Raw genomic sequence first — 19,208 nt, forward strand, 5'->3', positions numbered from 1 at the left:
GAGGATGCTGTAAGTGGTATCATAATGATTATTAGATTTACCACTTCTTTTGCCACCTCATGACAGAAATGTTATCTCAAAAAACTCAGTTGCAAAATTTTTCATTTGCCACGTAAGTGAAGCTGGACTTTCTGTCACCTTACCTCCATGGAATTTTACAAAGCAGGTGTGAGTGTGAGTTTCATTTGGAAATTATTTCTTACACTCCATTCTTCTCCTTATCCTCCTTTTTCTCCTTGTCATCCTTCCCTGCCACATACTCGGTTGCCAGTTACAGCACTGAATAGGAATCTTCTTATCTTGGGACCCTTGGGTGGCTCAGTCAGTTGAGCATCTGCCTTCAGCTCAGATCATGATCCTAGGGTCCTGGGATTGAGTCCTTCATCTGGCTCCCTGCTCAGTGTGGAACCTGCTTCTTTCTCTGTCTGCCATTCTCTCTCTCTCTCTCTCTGACAAATAAATAAAATTTTAAAAAGGGAATCTCCTTGTCTGTAGACTCATACAGTACATATAGATGCTTTCTCTTTTCTATCTAGTAAAGTGTTCTATTGAGTATCCAGCACTGATTAGGACAAAGGGGGACTCTCCTGTTTTAGGCTCTGTGTAAGCATTTGACATCAGGGCTTTAGGAAAAGCACCCCCTCTCAGGCAATTGAATTGCTTTGTCCTGAATTGACTCAAGACAGCCTGAGCACTAGTCTCGACTCTGCCATGAGCCATCTCTGTACCCTTGGGCCACTTTGACTCTTTGTGTTTTGGGTTCCTCATATTTAGGATGGAGAGCCTTCTATTTCCTCAACTTTGTAACAAAGGCAGGGAGAGCTGTTGTGTCTCAGCATCCTTTGGAAAAGCTGGGTATTCACAGGCACACTGTGAACTTGTCTACATTTGGGAGCCGGTAAAATGTAGGGAGGGATCACACAAGAAACCTGATGCTGAACAGCTGGATTGCAAAATACATGTTTTAGAAGCCAGCCACACCATTATGAGTTTGTCAGAAGCATAGGGGGCTTTGCCTTTCTTAGAATCTCCCCAAAGGAGGGGTTATCCAAAAGCTTTTCCCAGAGCCTGGGTGGGGGCAAAAAGGCTTGGGGTTTAAGGAGGGTGGGTCATGGTAACAGCAATGCCCAGAGCAATCTGTGAGGGCTTTGTTGTCTTACAGTAGGATATCATGGCGTGTCACTGCAATGACTGCTTTTTGAGCTTTTGGATTTTCTTCTTGGGAAGGAATTTCCACAAACACCTCCAAAATGAATGTTCTGGTGCCTTTTGGGGGCAGGGTGGACTTTTGAAGCGTTTGCTCAATTCTTTTCATGGCTAGGTGTTGGTTGAAATTTTTTCTAGTTCTTCTGGAGTCACGCTCATTATTTACATTTTCCTTTAAAATCATTCATTTCATCTAAATTTTCAAGCTAATTAGCATATTTCTTCAAAGAAGAACTTCTGAATGTATAATCATTATTCCTTTCTTATTCCTAAATTTGTGTATTAGTGTTACCTTTCAAAACCTTTCAATGTTAGCTCCTGTTGTCTGCCAACAAAAAATTTCTTTTTTTGTTCCAACATTTTTTGCCTTTGTATGTCCTTACAAAGTCTGCCTCTTATTTTCTTTACATTTGGTTGAGGCAAAAACAGCCCTTGCTAAATTCTCACTATGTGATAAGCACTCCACCAGGAACCATGGAGAGATATAGAAAAAGGGATAAACTTGATTGTTAGATTCAGGAAACTTGGGAAGGATGAGGGGAATACTCATAAGAATATAGGCAGGTCTTGAAACAAAGTGCTACTTCCTGGAGGCTACTACCAGAGTGATACTCAAGGATGAGGTTTCCCTAAACCCATAACTAAAACTTAAGTCAGGTCCAGGGCCAACCGTGAGCACGGGGACTTTGCAGAGATCTTCAGGGTCAAGGAGGCACCAGGCGGTAAACAGTTTGGAGACACACAATGTATCAGAATTAGGGGCTTCAGATTTTCTTGAGCCAAGGTCCAAGATATCAGCTGGAGTCGGCAGCAGGGTGCAAAGCCATGTAACTTCTGTCATTGGCTTTGCCACCAGGGCAATTTGGAGGATGCTGACTGAACTAACAGTGCCAGCCAATAACTGTGTCGTTTGGATATGGTACTAAGAAGTTCCCACTGTACCTACAGATACTCCTATCCTAGTATTCATGACACTACATTGAGATGCTACATCCTAGCATTCATGGCACTCTGTTGAGTATCTCACTCCATCAGACTGTGAACTCCATGAAGTCATGGACTGAGGCTTACACATCTGTGTCTCCCCAGTGCCTGAAATATGCATGAGTACTTTGTATTACTGCATGGCCCAAAGCACAGTCTTTGGAGTTGGATGGATCTGCTTTTGTTCAGCTTCATTACTTTCCACCTGAGTCATCCATGTATTGTCTCTGGGCCTCAGTTTTCTCATCTGTGAGACAGCGATGACAATAATATCAACCTCTAGAATTTGGGGTGGGAGTAAAATGAGATGAAAGATTTGGAAGTACTTAGCAGACTGCCTGTCACAGAATAAATATTCAGTTAGTGGTAGATCTTAATTGTCATTATGTGATCACAGGATGAATGGGTGAGGGACAAGTGGGTTGAAGAGGGATGTTGGCCTGTTTGATGAGGTCAGGACTCAGGGCTGGGAAGAGGCTTAATGGTAGCAACACTGGCAATCCTCCAAGTCTCCCTCCCTTATCTTGGCATCTCCTGGATGATTGGGAGGCTGAGATAATGGGGATAATCTAAGCATCTCTCACTTTGTGTAAATCTTGCAATCATCTTGGCTGGGTGGGCAAGGATAGAATAGACCCTGGGTGGGGGATGATGTTACTAATATAAACATTTTTTCAAATGTGAAATATTGCTCTCTGCCCCGAGAAAGCTGTTATTAGTTTGTGAGCACTGTGCCTTTGGAAAGCCATTGCTGGCAGCTTGAATGGGCAGCTTAGAACAATTAGGAGCTTTGAACACTTTTAAGTTAAGGATTGGGATAAGAATGTTTTGACTCTATGGTTTCTCCTGGGATTTCCCTGGTGTGCTGGACTAATTATCAGATGTAATTAGGAAGCTGAGAAGTGGAGAAACTGCAGGGAGGAGCATACTTTCCCAGGGACCCTCATTTCTTTGTACAGAAAACGGGTTAGGGAGACTATCACTCTGTTGTGGAGAAGCAGCAATGCATAGGGCACTAGAGGGCAGGAAGGATCCTGGGAACATGGCTTTACCAGCAGAGCCTCAAACCTATGGTGACTCTTTGCTCTTGATTAATTTTTAAGTGGTCAGGGCAGCTTTCCCAATTGTTCTTGAGGGAGGAATGGTGTTCTGGGCCACATCCATGTTCTTGATCTATTTTTAGCAAAATTCCAATTTCCTGGGTCCAAATCAGTAAGGAAATGGTACCCTTCTTTCAAAACTCATGGAGATGAAGAGAGGAACTTCCACATTTTGGTCAGCCAGAGGGTCTGTCTATGTGGCTCAGAAGAACTTTCTCATCTGACTTGGCTTACACCTTTGGCCCCAGAGTTGGGCTAGGAGCTTTGTCTTTGAAGCTCTGAGAAAAGTAACATTTGCAGGTCCAGATACTTGTGAACCTTTATTCAAAAACAGAGACATTCCCTTTGGACATGGTCTTGAAATTTTTGTTGTTGTTGTTTTTCTTCTTCAGTGGAGACACATGAGTGGGGAAGGACAGAAGGAGAGGGAGAGAGAATCTTAAACAGGCCCAGTGCCCAACATGGAGCCCGACTTGGGGTTCAATCTCATGAACCTGAGATCATGACCAGAGCTGAAACCAAGAATCAGATGCTTAAATGACTGAGCCACCCAGGAACCCTAGTCTTGAAGTTATTCTTAAGGCAGTGGAAACAAGACTACCACATATGAAACATGGAAAGACAATAGCATTCCTCTGTATCTTTATTCACTGGGGGTTATAATGGAGACCGTGAGCCTGGTAGTTTGAAAAATGAAGATCCCTGGGGCTTAATATGATGGCCCAGATGTGAAGCTTCTCCTCCACCCCGCCCCACCAAAATGATATTAAGTTTATTGTCACAAGATTATACATATAAATCCAATGTCTCTGCTCTCTCCACAGGTAACCTGTCTCCATGATTTCTTTGGTGATGACGATGTGTTTATTGCCTGTGGTCCTGAAAAGTTTCGCTATGCTCAGGATGACTTTTCTCTGGATGAAAATGGTAAGCACAACCACTGGACTTTGTTGCTCCATTGTTCACCCTCCTTCTATCCCTTAGTATTTCCATGGGTTCATATGGCCCAGAGAACATTCATGCACAGACCCTCAAGGGCAAATATTGTTATTCATTCTCCTGTATGTTGGGCTACATGAGTCACTAAGTGAAATGTTGACTAAATGTCCCAGATTCCCAGCCTCCAAACTCAATAAAACTCACTCTCAGCCCCAATAGTGACCATATTTCTCAAACCATATATTGTGTCACATGGGCTGACAGGTGCAATCAAACTATGGGAAGGAACATTTGGAGTCAGAACTTGGATATTATATGTATAACTTTTTTCTAGTCAACATCCTCCAGTGACTTGGCTCATATCGATGGTTCCATTTTAGAAAGATTTTCCACTGTGTTCTTAGTGTCAGTCTTTCCCCTCTTCCTGCTTTCTGGCTTGCTGCCCCATTCCCCCTGCTTTGTGACTCAAGATTCCAGAGGTTGTTAATCTCAGGAAGGAGGTAAACATCTGCCCACCTCCCTTTGCTTGAGTCCAAGTTCCATGTGGAAGTTAATGGTGAATTAGCTCATACAGCAACAAGGTTAGGATATGATCCTGATGGGAAGACACATCCAAAACATCTTCCCAATTATGAGGGTAACATGTGAGAAAAACAAACTGAATTGTATTAATATAGACTTTACCAACAGCTTGAGTGACAAGGACCCTGACCGAGGTGGCATTTCTGCTGTGTTCACTTTGAGAAGAGACAAATAGCCATAAAACAGCTAAGCAAATCCCAGGATATCTCCCATTTCCTATACCTTTTATATCTGCAGCTCTGGACAGTGATCCCTGAAGTTCATCAACCAAAACAAGAAGTAAAACAAACAAAAATGAGCTTTCTACTTAACTTAGTTTCCCCCCAAAAACTCAGTTTGTCAGAAAGGATTCCCTAATCTTTGTGGGTAATTGATATTTCAATATATCTTCAAGTAGGAAGTGACAAGGAAGTGTCCAAAGAAAAGACTGCCCTCTACCTAGCCGTGTGGTTCCATGTTGAGCATCATGGCACAAGGCTGGGAAAACTACACTGTAAAGAACACTAGATTGGGACTTAGGAGACTTGGTTGCTAGTCCTAGTTCTGCTGTTTCCTTGCTTCGTGGCCCTAAGCAAGAGGCTTACACTCTTTACAGTCTCATCAGCAAAGCAAGTATGATAATTATCCTAATGCATTAGCACGATCAGTGTCCCCAAATTACCACAGTAGGGACTCTGAGTGACCTGCATAGGAAAGGTACCCCAAGCATGGCAGACTGAAGTTGAGGCAAGTAGCAGAAACATTTGGCAGATGCCCCTATACACCCAAGAGCTTTCTATAAGCTCTGAGCGACAGAGTCACTGCTGAATCTTTGATTTATTAAACCAACACAGGGATTTATGATCATGCACATTGAAAATCAAAAAAAGATCTGCAAATGCATGGTGGTAGTGGTGTTAGTGCCTAGTTATAAAGTGACATGACATCCCTAATATGCCTATTACAATAGATGGCATGTAATAAACAGTAAATGGCAACTCCCTCTTCTTCCTTTAAATTACTCATGAATGTTTCATCGGTGTGGCTGCAGCCTCAGAGCTGTCAATCTCTTCTTCAAGGAAATTAATTCATTATGTCAACAGGTGCTATTCTAAGACGTGGCCTGGGTGCCCACTAATGATCGAGTTGACTATTTAATAACCCACCCAACCTGCTTTTCAACTTCTTCCCTTGTTTCCATAATCCAGGGATTTAAACACCTGGCTTGGCCCAGATGAATTCTGAAAGTTTCTCCCATGCCTCCTCGCTCAGGGCCATCATTCCTACCAACAATGAGGACCACCTCATAGTCCTGAACCATTGGGTACTTTGGCCCATGCTGGTTATTCTAGTTTCTAGAAGTTGGTAATATGCCAAAGGCTCATTTCTCCCCTGGCTTTACTGCACCGTCTGTTCTTTTCTACCAGAATGCCGAGTCATGAAGGGAAACCCATCGGCCACAGCGGGCCCAAAGGCATCTCCAACACCTCAGAAGAGTTCAGCTAAGAGCCCCGGCCCTATGCGCCGGAGCAAGTCTCCAGCTGACTCAGGTAACGACCAAGACGGTGAGTGCTCTTCTCCTAACTGTGCACGCTAACTTCATTTACGGAGGCCCACACCCTCTGCATGCAGGGGAATGAGTTCCTCATGAACACCATTGTGTCTCCATGATACCAGCTCTCTCAGTTCAGAGACTATCCAGCCAAACTTGTTTGGAGTCATGGAGACACAGCTATGACCCCCGATTCTACTCAGATGGGTTCAGACCAGAAATCTGGCCTTTTTGTCATGCTTGCTGTAATGCTTATTGTCATGTTTGTTTTCATAGTCATCATCTTCAACATCATCCCACAAAAGCAGAGTCAAGGAAATAATCAAGTCAAGCATAAACTTGAAATAGAAAATCAAAATCGAAAACAAAAATGTAAAAAAAATATTGCCACCCTGAAGTGTCAACAGAGTTGACACGCTTGAGCTTCAAATTTGACTTTGAACTTTGTAGAAGTCAAAACAGAAAGAGAAAAGAAATCATTTGCATCATTCTCACAATGAGAAAAAAAAATTACATAGGCCAGGTTCTGAAAGGAAACACAGAGATTTGTCACACAGGATTTTAATTAGTGGATAGTGAGTGATCAAAAAAAAAATGTGGTCTATGGATCACTGCCAATGCATGAACTATTTATCAGTCTGTGACAAGACTAGAAGCTTGTGCCAAATGCAAATTATGCCACTAAGCAAACATTTACTTCAGCTGACTTTTTTTTTTTTTTTTTAAGAAAAGCAGCAGTGTGTTCTTTTAAGTTTGGGTGCAAAAGCTTGCACCCACAGTTTGAGTGACACTGATCTGAAAGGTAAAAGGACACAGAAGTTGAAGTTTAGAAACTTAGTAAAGTCAGGGGCAGACAGTGTGAATTCTTCATGGGAAGGCAATTGTACAGTCCAGAGGACTCACATCCTTCACCCCAAGGCTCGACTGACCATGAAAATTCTTCTAGCCTGGGAGTCTGGGAGCTTTGGGGCAAAGAGCACAAATGCCCTTTCTCTCTTCTTCGGTTTGAGGCAGCTTGAGCAGCCTGTTCGCTTTGAAATGCTCATGGCCTAGAAAAACAGCCTGTCCTGCTGGCCTCATGCTGCCAGGAACATGCACAGCACCAGCCATATTTTTTTCCACTCGGGCAGAAGGAACTAAACTGTGAAGAGGAGGCAGCTTGAGATTTTCATACTTCCATGTCTTTGCTCATCCCATTTCCCTGCTCCTTGAATGCTGTCCCTAGAGCCGACCACTCCTCTCTGCTTGAAAATGTCTGTTCATCATTCAACACATCAAATAGAAATAGTTCCCATTCTGTGCACTATCAGAGCATGTTCTTCATGTATCGGGGGTAGTATTAACCACACTGTGTTGTAAAGTCTGTATTTACCTGTCTACTATCCCCTCCCCCGACTAAATACTGGGCCCCTCAAGGGCAAGATGTCATGTTCATTTTGTATCCTCAGTGCTGTGTACAGTGCCTGGGTCCTAGCCGATGCTCAAATAATGTTGTGAATGAGGAGATGTGTAAGAGTGCCTAATTCACCCAGTGTGGTGCTAGAGACTTAGTTGGCTTTTAGGGAATATTTGCTAGAGGAACAAAAGTGCATGTGTTTGGTGATATTTTGGTGAAGTGTACAAAACAACAAATGAATCTATTTAAGTTAATTTATATGGGTTACACTATGAAGACCTAGGTTTTAACACTTGGGTTAAAAATGAAATTATTTGTACAAATTCTAGGCAGGGCTTTGAAAAAAAATAGACTTTAAACACTTGGTCAAGATTCATAAACTCTGACAATAACTGCTTAACCAATCATTTTTTTTTCAGAAATATCACTGACCACTTCTGCGATTTCTAATCTATATTATTTATCTCTTGCTATGAAACAAATTACCCCCAAACTTAATGGCTTAAGACAACAAACACTTATTATTTTATCATTTCTGTGGGTTAGGAATTTTGGATTGCTTAACTTTGCAGTTCCCTCTGGCTCAGGATCTGTCATAAGTTGAGGTCAAAGTGTCAGTGGGGGCCGCAGTCATCTGAAGGTTCAATGGGGACTGTGGGATCTGCTTCCAAGATAGCCGTGAACAGGATCTTCTCCCAGAGAGTGATTCAGGAGAGTGAACAAGGAATATGTAGTGCCTTTCATGATCTAGTTTCCAAGGCCACATACTATCACTTTTGTTTTAGTCTATTCATTAAAAGCAGTCATTAAGTCTGGCCCATAGTCAAGGAAAGAATAATCAGTCTTCACCTCTTGAGGGAAGGTGGACTTGTTTTTAGACTGCCAACAATTTGTGGACCTATTTTTAAACCACCACGTAACTTATTAGTTAAAAATGCTGAGACGGCAGCAGCTTGAAGTCAGTAGATTCTCTGCAGACTGTATCCAGGTGGGTTATCCAGCACATGTGAACACAACCACCTGTAATTAAACACAGCTTAAACATATGTCAAGTTATTGATCATCAGCACTGCCTGCAGAATTTCCCTTCTAGAAACTATGTACCTCACTGACTCTAAGATACTAGAGACCAAGAAAGAATACATTAGGACTCAATGGATAATTGTCAAATTAAAAGGAGTTATAATAGATTCCAACCCAGACAAAGGCAAGCAAGATCTGCTTTTGCTCCTCAGAACTCCCTTGCCGAAAAGAAGGAACGAGTAGAGATTTACATATACAAGATAAAAAGAGTAACCCAATTTGAGGCAGGGAAAGGAGACTTGACTTGGTGGATACCAAAACCACAAACAGCTCTTGCTCCCTATCAGCAAAAAATCCAAAGTGGTATTCTCATGAGAGAGAATATAAATCTTTATTTCAGATAGTTCATGAACAGAAATGAAGCCAAACTCTAGTCTAGCCAGCCTTAATGGCAATTTCCAGAATGTTTGAGCTCATCACAGATGATGTGTCTAGATCTTCTGCATGATTTGAGGCCCAATGCATAAAAGGATCTTTATAACATGACCTTGTCCATTCCATGGCAGTTTAGAGCCATGTCCAGGCCATCCATTTAGTGAACATTCCACAGGGCCAAAGCTGATCTCAGGCAAAACAGTACTTTAGGTAAGGTTTGGATTTGACATACCCATTTTCCCCTTCCCACCTCCATGTCACTCAGGACCATTTCAAGCTTCAAAATGGAGGGGGAGAGGATATGGAAGAGGAGAGAGAGGCCTCTGTGTAGAAAGGCCCAATGACATCATTTCCCAGCTTTTTTACTTGGGACAAATTTCTCACCTTGTCTAAGACTTGGTTTCCCATTTGGTTAAGACAGAATTCACATGTCTAATAGGCAAAAATCATTTTCCAGTATTATCAATTATTTCCAATTTATAGAGTTGTGCAATAGCTTCCACGGAATCAGAATTGAATAGCTAGAAGGATGAGCTATAGACAATGCATAATTTTGCATCAGGAAGTGTAAGGTATTCCTGAGCTCTCAGCAAGGGATGTAGGCAGGTTAATACACATTTAACTGAAGAATAATGGTGTGGAGTGGGGCTGAAATTCTCTGTTCTTTTCTAGGACATGGCAATGCTGCCCTGTTTCCATCCTGGGTTTGTCTGTCTTGGATCTGGGACTTGTGGGATGGATTCACATTTTTTTCATTCAACCTGAGTAACCCAAGGTTAAGGAAGATAGGCCATTTCCCGGGAATTTTAACTACCTTCCTTTGAAGGCAAACAACAGCCAAAAATGTTCCACTGCAGCAGGGACTCAAACCAAACGAAACATTGGCTCAGTTCAGGTTCAGCTAAAGGAAAAAATATAGGTTTGAACAAGTTTGCTAGATTTTCAAATATTTTTTAAGAAGAACAGAGCAATGGAATTGGGAGAAAGCAAATATTTATTTAAAGCTATAAAATAAAACAAATCTTTCAGAAGAGAATACTAGTGAGTGAATAAGAGCAATGAGTCGATTACACATCCATCCATATATATATGTGTACATTTGGTCCAATTCATGGTTCAGTTAATATCTGGGTTCGGTTTGTCTTGAGGTTTAGTAAATTGATGTGATCTGGTCTGTAATTTGCATCATAATTTGATTCCTTGGTTCTTAAGTTATCTTTTTTTTCTGCTCTTCCCATGAATAAATCAAACTCTGTATACTTTATTCCCTTTGAGTTCAATTCCCACTCCTGCCAATACTGAGGGCACCCCAAATGGAATCTGTCTGCTGCTAAGCCTTACACGTCAGTTAAGGAAGGATTTGGTTGTCTATACAATATTGCTAGAAGGAGCTCTCATCCTCCCTGGGCAGAGCTGATGGACTTTTAGAATCCAAGTCCCATTAGCCATTTCTGCCTTTAAAGTAGGACAGGGGACTGTGGTAAGCAGATCAAATCTGAGCCCAGAGGTCTCCTTTGGGGGGTTTGAAGAAAGCTTGTATAGTACCCCCATTTGGATTAACTCAGGAGTTGCCATTTTGGTGGGCAAAAAGACAAGCCCAGCCTGAGAGCTGCAGGAAGACCTTTCTGGGCCGTCTCTTGCTGTTTCCATTTCAGCCATGAACATGTTAACTTTTCCTTTTTTGCAACTACCCCCAATTGAACTGAATTGAATTAAAAGGACAAAGTAGCTAGTTGCTGGGAAGGAATCTTTTCTTTTTCTTTCTCTCTCCCCACCGCACCCCCCTTCCTTTTTTTTTTTTTTTTTTTTTTATTCTGAAGGAGCCTCCAAGGAAGCTAATTACCAACCCTGGTAGGCTGAGAGAATTGTAATGTGATAATTAGTTCGCTGTTGTTTAGCAGTAAGTCATTGTTGTAGCAATTCAATATTCCCCACCCTCCTTCCCCCAACCTATGCATACCTAGTCCTGAAAGTCAAATCTTCCCTATTCCCAAAGCCCCAAGGAAGAATGGATTCACTACCAAAATATACAGCCTTTGTAAGGGGAGGTCAAGGGACACAAAACAGCGGTGAAGCAGGGAGGCGGGGGGGGCGGTGTCCATGGGAGAATTGTATCCAGGAGTATTTCTCTTCTGAACCCAGGAGGCTGCTTTGAGTTGCCTAAAGAAGGACCTGGCTGTTCTGCCCTTCCTGAATGTGACCATCTGGATCAACTCTGTCCAGTAGAAATATAATGTGAGCCTTGTAGATCATTTTCAATTTTCTAATAGCCAGAGTTAAAAAGGTCAAAAGAACAGGTGAAACCTGTTTTGATAATATATTTTATTCAACTCAATATATCCAAAATATTATCATTTCAACATGCAATCGAACTAAAAAAAAAAAAAAAACTAAGGAGATTATTTTCCATTCTTTAAAATCAGGTTGTATCTTATACTGAGCGCACATCTCAATTCTGGCTAGTCCTGCTTCAGATGCTCAAAAGCAACATGTGACTAGTAGTTAGTGTAATGGACAGCACAATAAATTTCCTCTCCGTCTCAGAGAGGCCCAAGGTAACAATCTTCGACATAGATGAGATGCTTTGCACTTTGCAAAATACTTCTGAGTCTATCACCTTCGCTGTCACACATAATAGCACCATGAATGAGGTTGGGAAAGGAAAATTAGACTGGGAGACTAAGATGTAAAGATGTTCAGTATCTTGTAGTCTTCTCAATGCCATGCAGCCACTTGGTGACCAAGAGCTAGAGTCCAGCGGTCCTGACTTCCAGGCAGGCAATCCTCACACTGTCCTTAAGGCAAGGAATGGAAACTCCAGAGTAGTAAATAGAAAGATCTCTGTTGGCTAGTCCTTGCTTCTCTGCTTCCTTCACCTCCGGGCAAGGGATGTGGGGAAGCTGGGGAGTGGAGTGGGCTCGGTGTCACTCTTTTTGCTGTATCGAGCATAGCTATAAGGAATTAGGCAGCTCTGTTTCCAGTGCCTGGTCCTAGATTTCCATCACCTCCCCTATTGTCACTCTAAGGGGAAGTGGTGCCCTTGGCAAAACTGTGGGAAGAGAAAAGTGTCCCTTGCCTTTCACCCACTCTGATTCTTTCTAAAACCACAGTTTATGTCTAGCTCCAGTGAAAGAACTGCCTTACGTCTAAGGCAACATTTCCGTCATCGCTGGAGAACCACTTAAGAAATTGTTGAAGCAAGCAATATAATGGGGGTCTCTGAGCACACTGTGGGGCATGGTATGTGGTGGTGTCGACCCATCTCCCTATAGTAGGGGTTCTATCAACCTGCTACAGTCTGGAACTTGTGTTTAAATACGACTGAATCTCTAGAGTTTGGGTGCGATACCTAGTAGTGCTAGATGCTACAGGGAAAAGGAGTAAGACAAATTTTCACTAAGAATTGGGGAACCAGGAGATATATAAATTTGATAAAAAAAATTTACTTACAAATATTTATATAGTTCTTATGAGCCAAGCAACTGTTCTCATCACTTTATATGTATTAGCCAATTTAATCTTTACAACAACCTTGCGAGGTAAGCACAATTACCCCCATTTTGCAGCTGAAAAAGCTAGAGCACATGAAAGCTAAGTGACCTGCCCAAGACCATACAGCTAATTGGTGGGAGAGCTGGGGTTTGAACCCAGGCAATTTGGCTCCACAGTCCACAGTTTAACCATCGCACCACAGTGCTGAATGGAAATTAATAGTAATGGTTTGTTTAAGTGCCCAGTGAATGGGAGATGAGACCAGTAAGTGCTAAGGGAAGTCTTCCTGGAAATACTGGGGCTTGTAGGAGGGTTATTTCAATTGATAAGGAAATTGATTATTTCTGACAGGTGGGAAAAGCATGAACAAAAGAGCAGGGAAGATGATAAATATAGCATATGATGGCATAGGGAGGCGGCTATTAAATCTACATCTTTAACCCCAACCTTCCTTCCGTATGTTAATCCCATGAATGCCTTCCAGACAATCCTACTTACACGTACCAAATACAATGTGTCTAAAAACCAAAAACATTTCCTCCCCCAACTCCCTGCCTGACAATAGAATCAATTCTATTCTGTTCCCCGGGTCCAACATCTTCACGTTATCTTAATTCTTCCTATGTTTTTACTCCTTCAAGTCCACCATACGCTCCTGTTGTGGAACCTTTGAAACATCACCACATCACTCACACAGGAATTCCTTCCTTTCCCTCATCACCTGACACGAGGGTTGCTCCACAGACTCCGAAGTAGCATCTCTATTTCAAATCTCGGTCCCTTGATGCATCTGGTGTGGTGCCACCATATTCTTACCCTAAAATGCATTCCCATCATGTGACACCTCCCCCTCCCCCCACTGCTTCAGAGCCTTCAGTGGCTGCACACAGTATGCATGGATCACCTCCATGGTAATGGCGGAGAGAGTAAAAAAGAGAAATGCAGGGGGCTGAGTGCAAAGACAATGTTTTTGGGATAATTAAAATGCAACAAAATGCAGAAACTAAAAAGCAATGGGCTTCACTTGGAAAAACTTCAGTCCTCTAATGCCTGACTTGCCAGCCAAAGAAAGTCCTCTGTCCGTGGAGATTGATAAATCATCCCTTGTAAAAGGGGGTTTCCTTACTCAGTGCCTATAGGTTGCATAGTTATTCATGTCCTTCCATTTCTAGTTGTGGCAGTATTAAGAAGATGTCATTATGAAGCCTTTTCTATGCGCTAAGGCACTTAGCTAAGGATTTCATGTATAGTCTGCCGTGTAATCCTCAAAACAACAACGATTGAGTTAAGCAGTCTTTTCATTCAAATGTTACGGATATGGCAGTGGGGACCTACAGAGGTTAGGGAACACCCGAGATCACACATATCCACGCTGAGCCATGATTTAGAACCTTGACTGACTCCGAAAGCATGTGTTCTTTTTGCAGATTAAGAACTGTGCTGTGTTTTCTAGTTTCTACCCTATGAAAACAGTAGTGAGCATAGACAGCAGGCTCGCTCCACCAAATACATGCTCTCAGCAAAACCACCTTCAACAGGAAACAAATGTTGTCAGCATTATCAACTCAGAGAAAACAATCCTGGCACTCCAGCAGCCTCCTTACAGATGTCCTCTTCTTGTGGGACATTGATCTGTGTCAAAATATTGCAGGAATGGGTGTCCATATTTGTTTTGCAAATTCTTCTCTCCTGATTTAGAAGATTCAAAGCTGCATGCTGCCCAAGACTCTATAGGAAATAGATTTAGAATTCCACTTCCAGCTCCCGAAGTGACGGTATCTCACAATCTGTGACTTAATTTGGCCTGGGAATCAGCCCTCTGCTGGGATCCGTGAGGAACTATTCCTGTGCCCTCAGTTCTGGGCATCTCTTGTGGATGGGTCTGGGGATAGAGACACAATTTTTCCACTGAGAAGGAACAATTAGCTAAACCAGTCCAGACACCCATACCAAGGGTGTTTTTGGAATGAATGTGTAAAAACCACAGGCTCTGTCTCTTGGCCTTGTTCGAAGTAAGTTGAAACCACCTTGGTTCTACTTGAATGGCTTTCCAGAAAAACTCCCTGTATATGTAGGGAGAAAAGAGGGTATGTTTGAACTGGAATGAAAGAACATTTAGAGCATCTCAATATGAGGAAAATAAGGAAGTGGCTGAGTTATGTATTGAAATCTCCTGCAAGGCATTAGGGTATGAGAGCAGACAAGACAGAGAACCAATCACTACAAGGTTGCAGTGGGAGGCATATGATGTGGAAACCCCAGAGGCCATCATCCATTAAAGATAAGCAATTTTTCCCCTTTAATCAAGTCCTACTCTCTCTGAACCTCTATATTCTTGTGATTAAAAGGAGACCACTAATTCCTGGCCATCATTTCTTGGGTCTGTAAGGAGAATCATGTGAACTCATATATGGTAAAATGGTTTGAAAACAATTGTAGAAATACAACTGCAATTGTTAAGACAGCTCTTAAATTATTGTCATGGCTTTTTTTTTCTCTTTTTTTTTAGACTGGGGTTATTTTTAGTGAGCAATGTTTCAAAATTACATCCAACCAAAACCAATAGGCTTGATTTTGAGTTGAGGTCAAGTGTTGAGATTAGAATGGGAGAAAAAGCCAGAGCTAAGTGAATGAGCATTATTAATTTGGTCTCCTGGAAAAGGTTGGGTAAAAAGTAGATGCCAAGCCCCTCCCCCACCCGCCTTTCTTTTCTGTGCCACTCTGGCCATCCAAACTTGAATCCATAAAGTATAATGACTTGTCTAACTCACTGCCCAGACAGTTTTATAATTGCCACACCTGGACTACTTAAACCCACCTTACACACAGCTGCATCCCAATTTCCAGGGATCAATTCAGCCTCCAGACAAGGGAATCCATAGTCTAGGAGCTCAGGATCAACGCTGCTTGCCTGGTGACCATACTCTGTTCTTGGCTGCCCATGCCAGAAATTAGACTCTCTCCTTATTCTTTGGGAACTAACTCAACCTGTCTTATTCCTCACTCCTGGGAACCCATTTTCTACCATACACGTAAATCCCTGTGAATAGGTATGTCAGCCTAGTTACCTGACCAGCCATCTTTTGTTTGGGTTCGTCCTGCTCCATTCTGACAGAGCCAAGGTTTTGAAGATGAGCACTGGGGCAAGGGCAGGCATAATGATTCAGAGAAGCTAGGGAGACAAGACTGTATGCCAAGCCAAGCCTGGCCATCGTGCTGCATAGTTGAGGGACAGCAGCTGAAGGGAGTAATGGTGTGACGTGTGGTGTGACAGAAGTTACATGCCATGCTGGCTGCTCTGTCTGCTAGTGTTTCATGACATTGTCTAACATACCCAGTCATTTTGGCAAATAAAAGAAGTTTCTTGCTAAATACTTTCTAATCTTTTTTTTTTTATTATGTTATGTCGGTTACCATACAGTACGCCAATGAATTTTGATGTAGTGTTCCATGATTCATTGTTTGCATATAACACCCAGTGATCCATGCAATATGTGCCCTCCTTAATACCCATCACCAGGCTCACCCATCCCCCCACCCCCCTCCTCTAAAACCCTCAGTTTGATTCCCAAAGTCTATAGTCTCTCATGGTTTGTCTCCCCCTTTGATTCCCCACCCCCACTTCATTTTTCCCTTCCTTCTCCTAATGTCCTCCTTTCTAATCTAAACTAGTAAGTAGAATAAAATCTGGTACATGTATGTAAGTTCTGGTGTCTATTTCTACCTTGTCCTATTCCTCTCTTTTTTCTCTACCACAACTTTTCTGCCCCCTTCTTTCCTCCATCAGAAGAGTTGTCATAGGACATAGGAAGGAGTCCCAGAAGCAATTAATTTATAAAAGCAAGAGTGGTGGAGCAAAAACCAAAAACAAACCGAAACACACATAGGATTTGGAATCAGAGGGATGTGTGTTCAAATCCTGACTTTACTATCTCCAGCTGGAACAAGCCTCTCTTTCCTCATTGGAAATGAAAATACAACTAAAAGAGACTGTATTTGGGGGGGGTTGGGTAGGTGGGTGTGTGCATGCACAGTGAGTGCTGGCCTATCAGACACTGAATAAGTGCTAAATATTATCTTGTGTTTTACTGATAACATTGATAAGATGGCCTAGGAGACTGAGAAGTCCTCAATGTACCTTGTTATATAGAGAAAAAACTGCCCTGTACAATGAGGAAAAAAGGAATGAAAGGATTTGGACTCTGAGGAAATAAAAGTAACCATAGTGAGAGAAGACAGTAGTTCTGAGCAGGGAAAGGAGAAAGATAATTCAAAGGGGGTAAAGTCTCCTTGCGTGCATCCCCAAATTGCAGCTGAGAATTAGAAGCTCAGAGACAAGATCTGAGGGTATTTAGTAAAGAAAAATGAAGGACAATAACAGATGTCAAGGAGTGGTGTTATTTCTGGCCACTGTCTCAATGAACTGTCATGGCCGTCCACATGGATTGGCCAGTGTCAGACCATGCACAGTTTTTCAGACCCTATTTGCACTTTTTTCCTGCTCCTTCTCTTACTTGACATTTATATGAATTGGCTTTAGAGTCCATATCAAATAGCACCCTCCCAGGTATATTTTCCCACGTGTGAATGTATTTTTAATCTAGTCTGTAAACATAGGGACTCTTTCAGCTTGTGAAGACTTGACATCTGCTTGTGTGTGTCTACATTCTCTCATGTCTTCATGTCCATCTTTGGGTTTTAGTCCATCAGGACATCTGGTGGGGGGAAAGAAGTCTGGGCAAGTGTTTGCATTTTCCAACACTGAAGTGAGTGGCAGTTAAGGTATTAAGAAACTGATTTTCAAAATGCTTGGTGAATGTGGATGACAAAATAAAGACTTTTATTATAGGTAGCTTAAGATTAATTAGTCGGGGAGTGGCAGAGAATCAACATAGACACATACACAGAGACTAGACAGAGAGGTATTGATAACATATGGGTTTATGTATTACCTCTAAAGTGTTTGAGGGAGAGCGTTTCCAAAAATATTGAGAAAAGTACTGGAAGTTGCACAAGAACCTGTCTGTGCAGGTCTATGGCCAACAAGTGGGTGGAAACTCCCTTACAGACATGCTTGTGGTTCACAATTTTCTCCATTTTGGCAAGACCAGTGGGCTCACCCTCAGTTCGATAAGAGTGTAGGTGAAAAATATCATTTTTACACGGGGAGTATGGCCACCACCACTGTGTAGCATGGCTGACAAATGCTGGGGAACTACAATCCATTGTTGCCAAAGGATGCATCGATCCCACGGAACAAAATGCCAGAACTTACCTGGGGATGCCCACATCTGTGAGACCATGGTTGAGGTCAGGGCTCTTTGGGAAGACTTGCATTATTATGTCAGCTCAGACCGACCTCCAAGATTGTTCTTTAGCTTGTATACTACAGGTCAGGTCCTGCTAGGGAGGCCTTCGGGCACTGTAGGTGGCCTTGCAACTCCTTCCTTTTCCTGTAATGGACTACTGTACCCCACTGTAGCTCCACACACTCTTGCCTTTTCCACAGTGCTTCTTCCTTCATTCACCAGAAAGCCTAGTGCCCTGGCCAAGCCAGCACCCAACATCTCCATGATGGTTGGCACAGATCACCTTCTTCTTGGCATGGCTTATCAGTGCATGGACATAACACTCTAAGCTTATTTCTCTAGGTCTCTATCTTCTGCCTTGTCCCTTCTCTCTCTCTCCATTGCTTTAAGTCATCATCCCCTCTCACCTGGACTCATGCAATGTCTTCTTTAAAAAAAAATTATTTTAAATAAGAATTTAAAGAGAGTGGGGGAGGGGCAGAGGGAGAGAGAGAATCCCAAGCACGTTACACGCCCAGTGTGGAGCCCAGTGCTAAAATCAAGAGAAAGACACTTAACTGACTGAGCCACTCAGATGCCCCTGGACTAGTGCATTGTCTTCTAACCGGTCTCTTTGTTTCTACCCTTACCTCAGCCCATCCCACTCGACCTCAACTTTATCACAGTAACCGGAGTAGTAATTTTAAAATGCAAAATTGGGAGTATCACTCTCAGATTTCTTTCACAAGTGAAATTCAAACAGCCCCACAAAAGGCCCCCACAGCCCAAGTCATCTCCCATCTCATGTCCTGGAACTCAGTATTGGCACCTTGTTTTTGAGCCATTTTAAGCTATTTGTACTCTATAAATGTACAGTATTCTTTTACACTCGCATGTCCTTTCCCCTACTGGTACAATCTTAAAGGCTAGAATACCCTTTCTAGAAAAAAATGGAATACCCTTTCTGCCCTCTGCCTAAGGAGTTCCAATTCATCTTTTCATAATGGCTTTATTGAGATACAATTCACATGAGAAGTGACTCCTTTAGAATGTACAGTTCAATGAATTTTAGTTTAGCCATAGAGTTGTGCAGTGGTCACCACAATTGCCAAAACACCTTTATCCCTCTAAAAGGAACTCTGTACTTAGTAGCAGACACTTTTAATTTCTCCCCAACTACCCACTTCAACCCTGGCCAGGCCCTGGCATCCATTAATCTACTTTCTGTCTCC

General features: G+C 42.4%; 1 protein-coding gene across 3 annotated transcripts in view; it reads left to right on the forward strand.

Moving 5' to 3' along the window:
• DCX (doublecortin) overlaps positions 1–19,208 on the forward strand; it is a 107,002-nt gene that overhangs the window by 68,042 nt on the left and 19,752 nt on the right. For 2 of the 3 annotated variants that reach the window (XR_009401442.1, XM_059386352.1), the window contains exons 3-4: positions 4,115–4,217; positions 6,218–6,355. Coding sequence is in view for 2 of the 3 variants with exons in the window: in XM_059386352.1 (XP_059242335.1) it covers positions 4,115–4,217; positions 6,218–6,355 (241 nt within the window). In the remaining variant the exon portion in view is untranslated. The remainder of the gene's footprint in view (positions 1–4,114; positions 4,218–6,217; positions 6,356–19,208) is intronic. The other variant, XM_059386353.1, reaches the window with a different exon arrangement.

This window comes from Mustela nigripes, chromosome X (genome assembly GCF_022355385.1).
Source record: "Mustela nigripes isolate SB6536 chromosome X, MUSNIG.SB6536, whole genome shotgun sequence".
Classification (NCBI taxonomy): Eukaryota; Metazoa; Chordata; class Mammalia; order Carnivora; family Mustelidae; genus Mustela; species Mustela nigripes.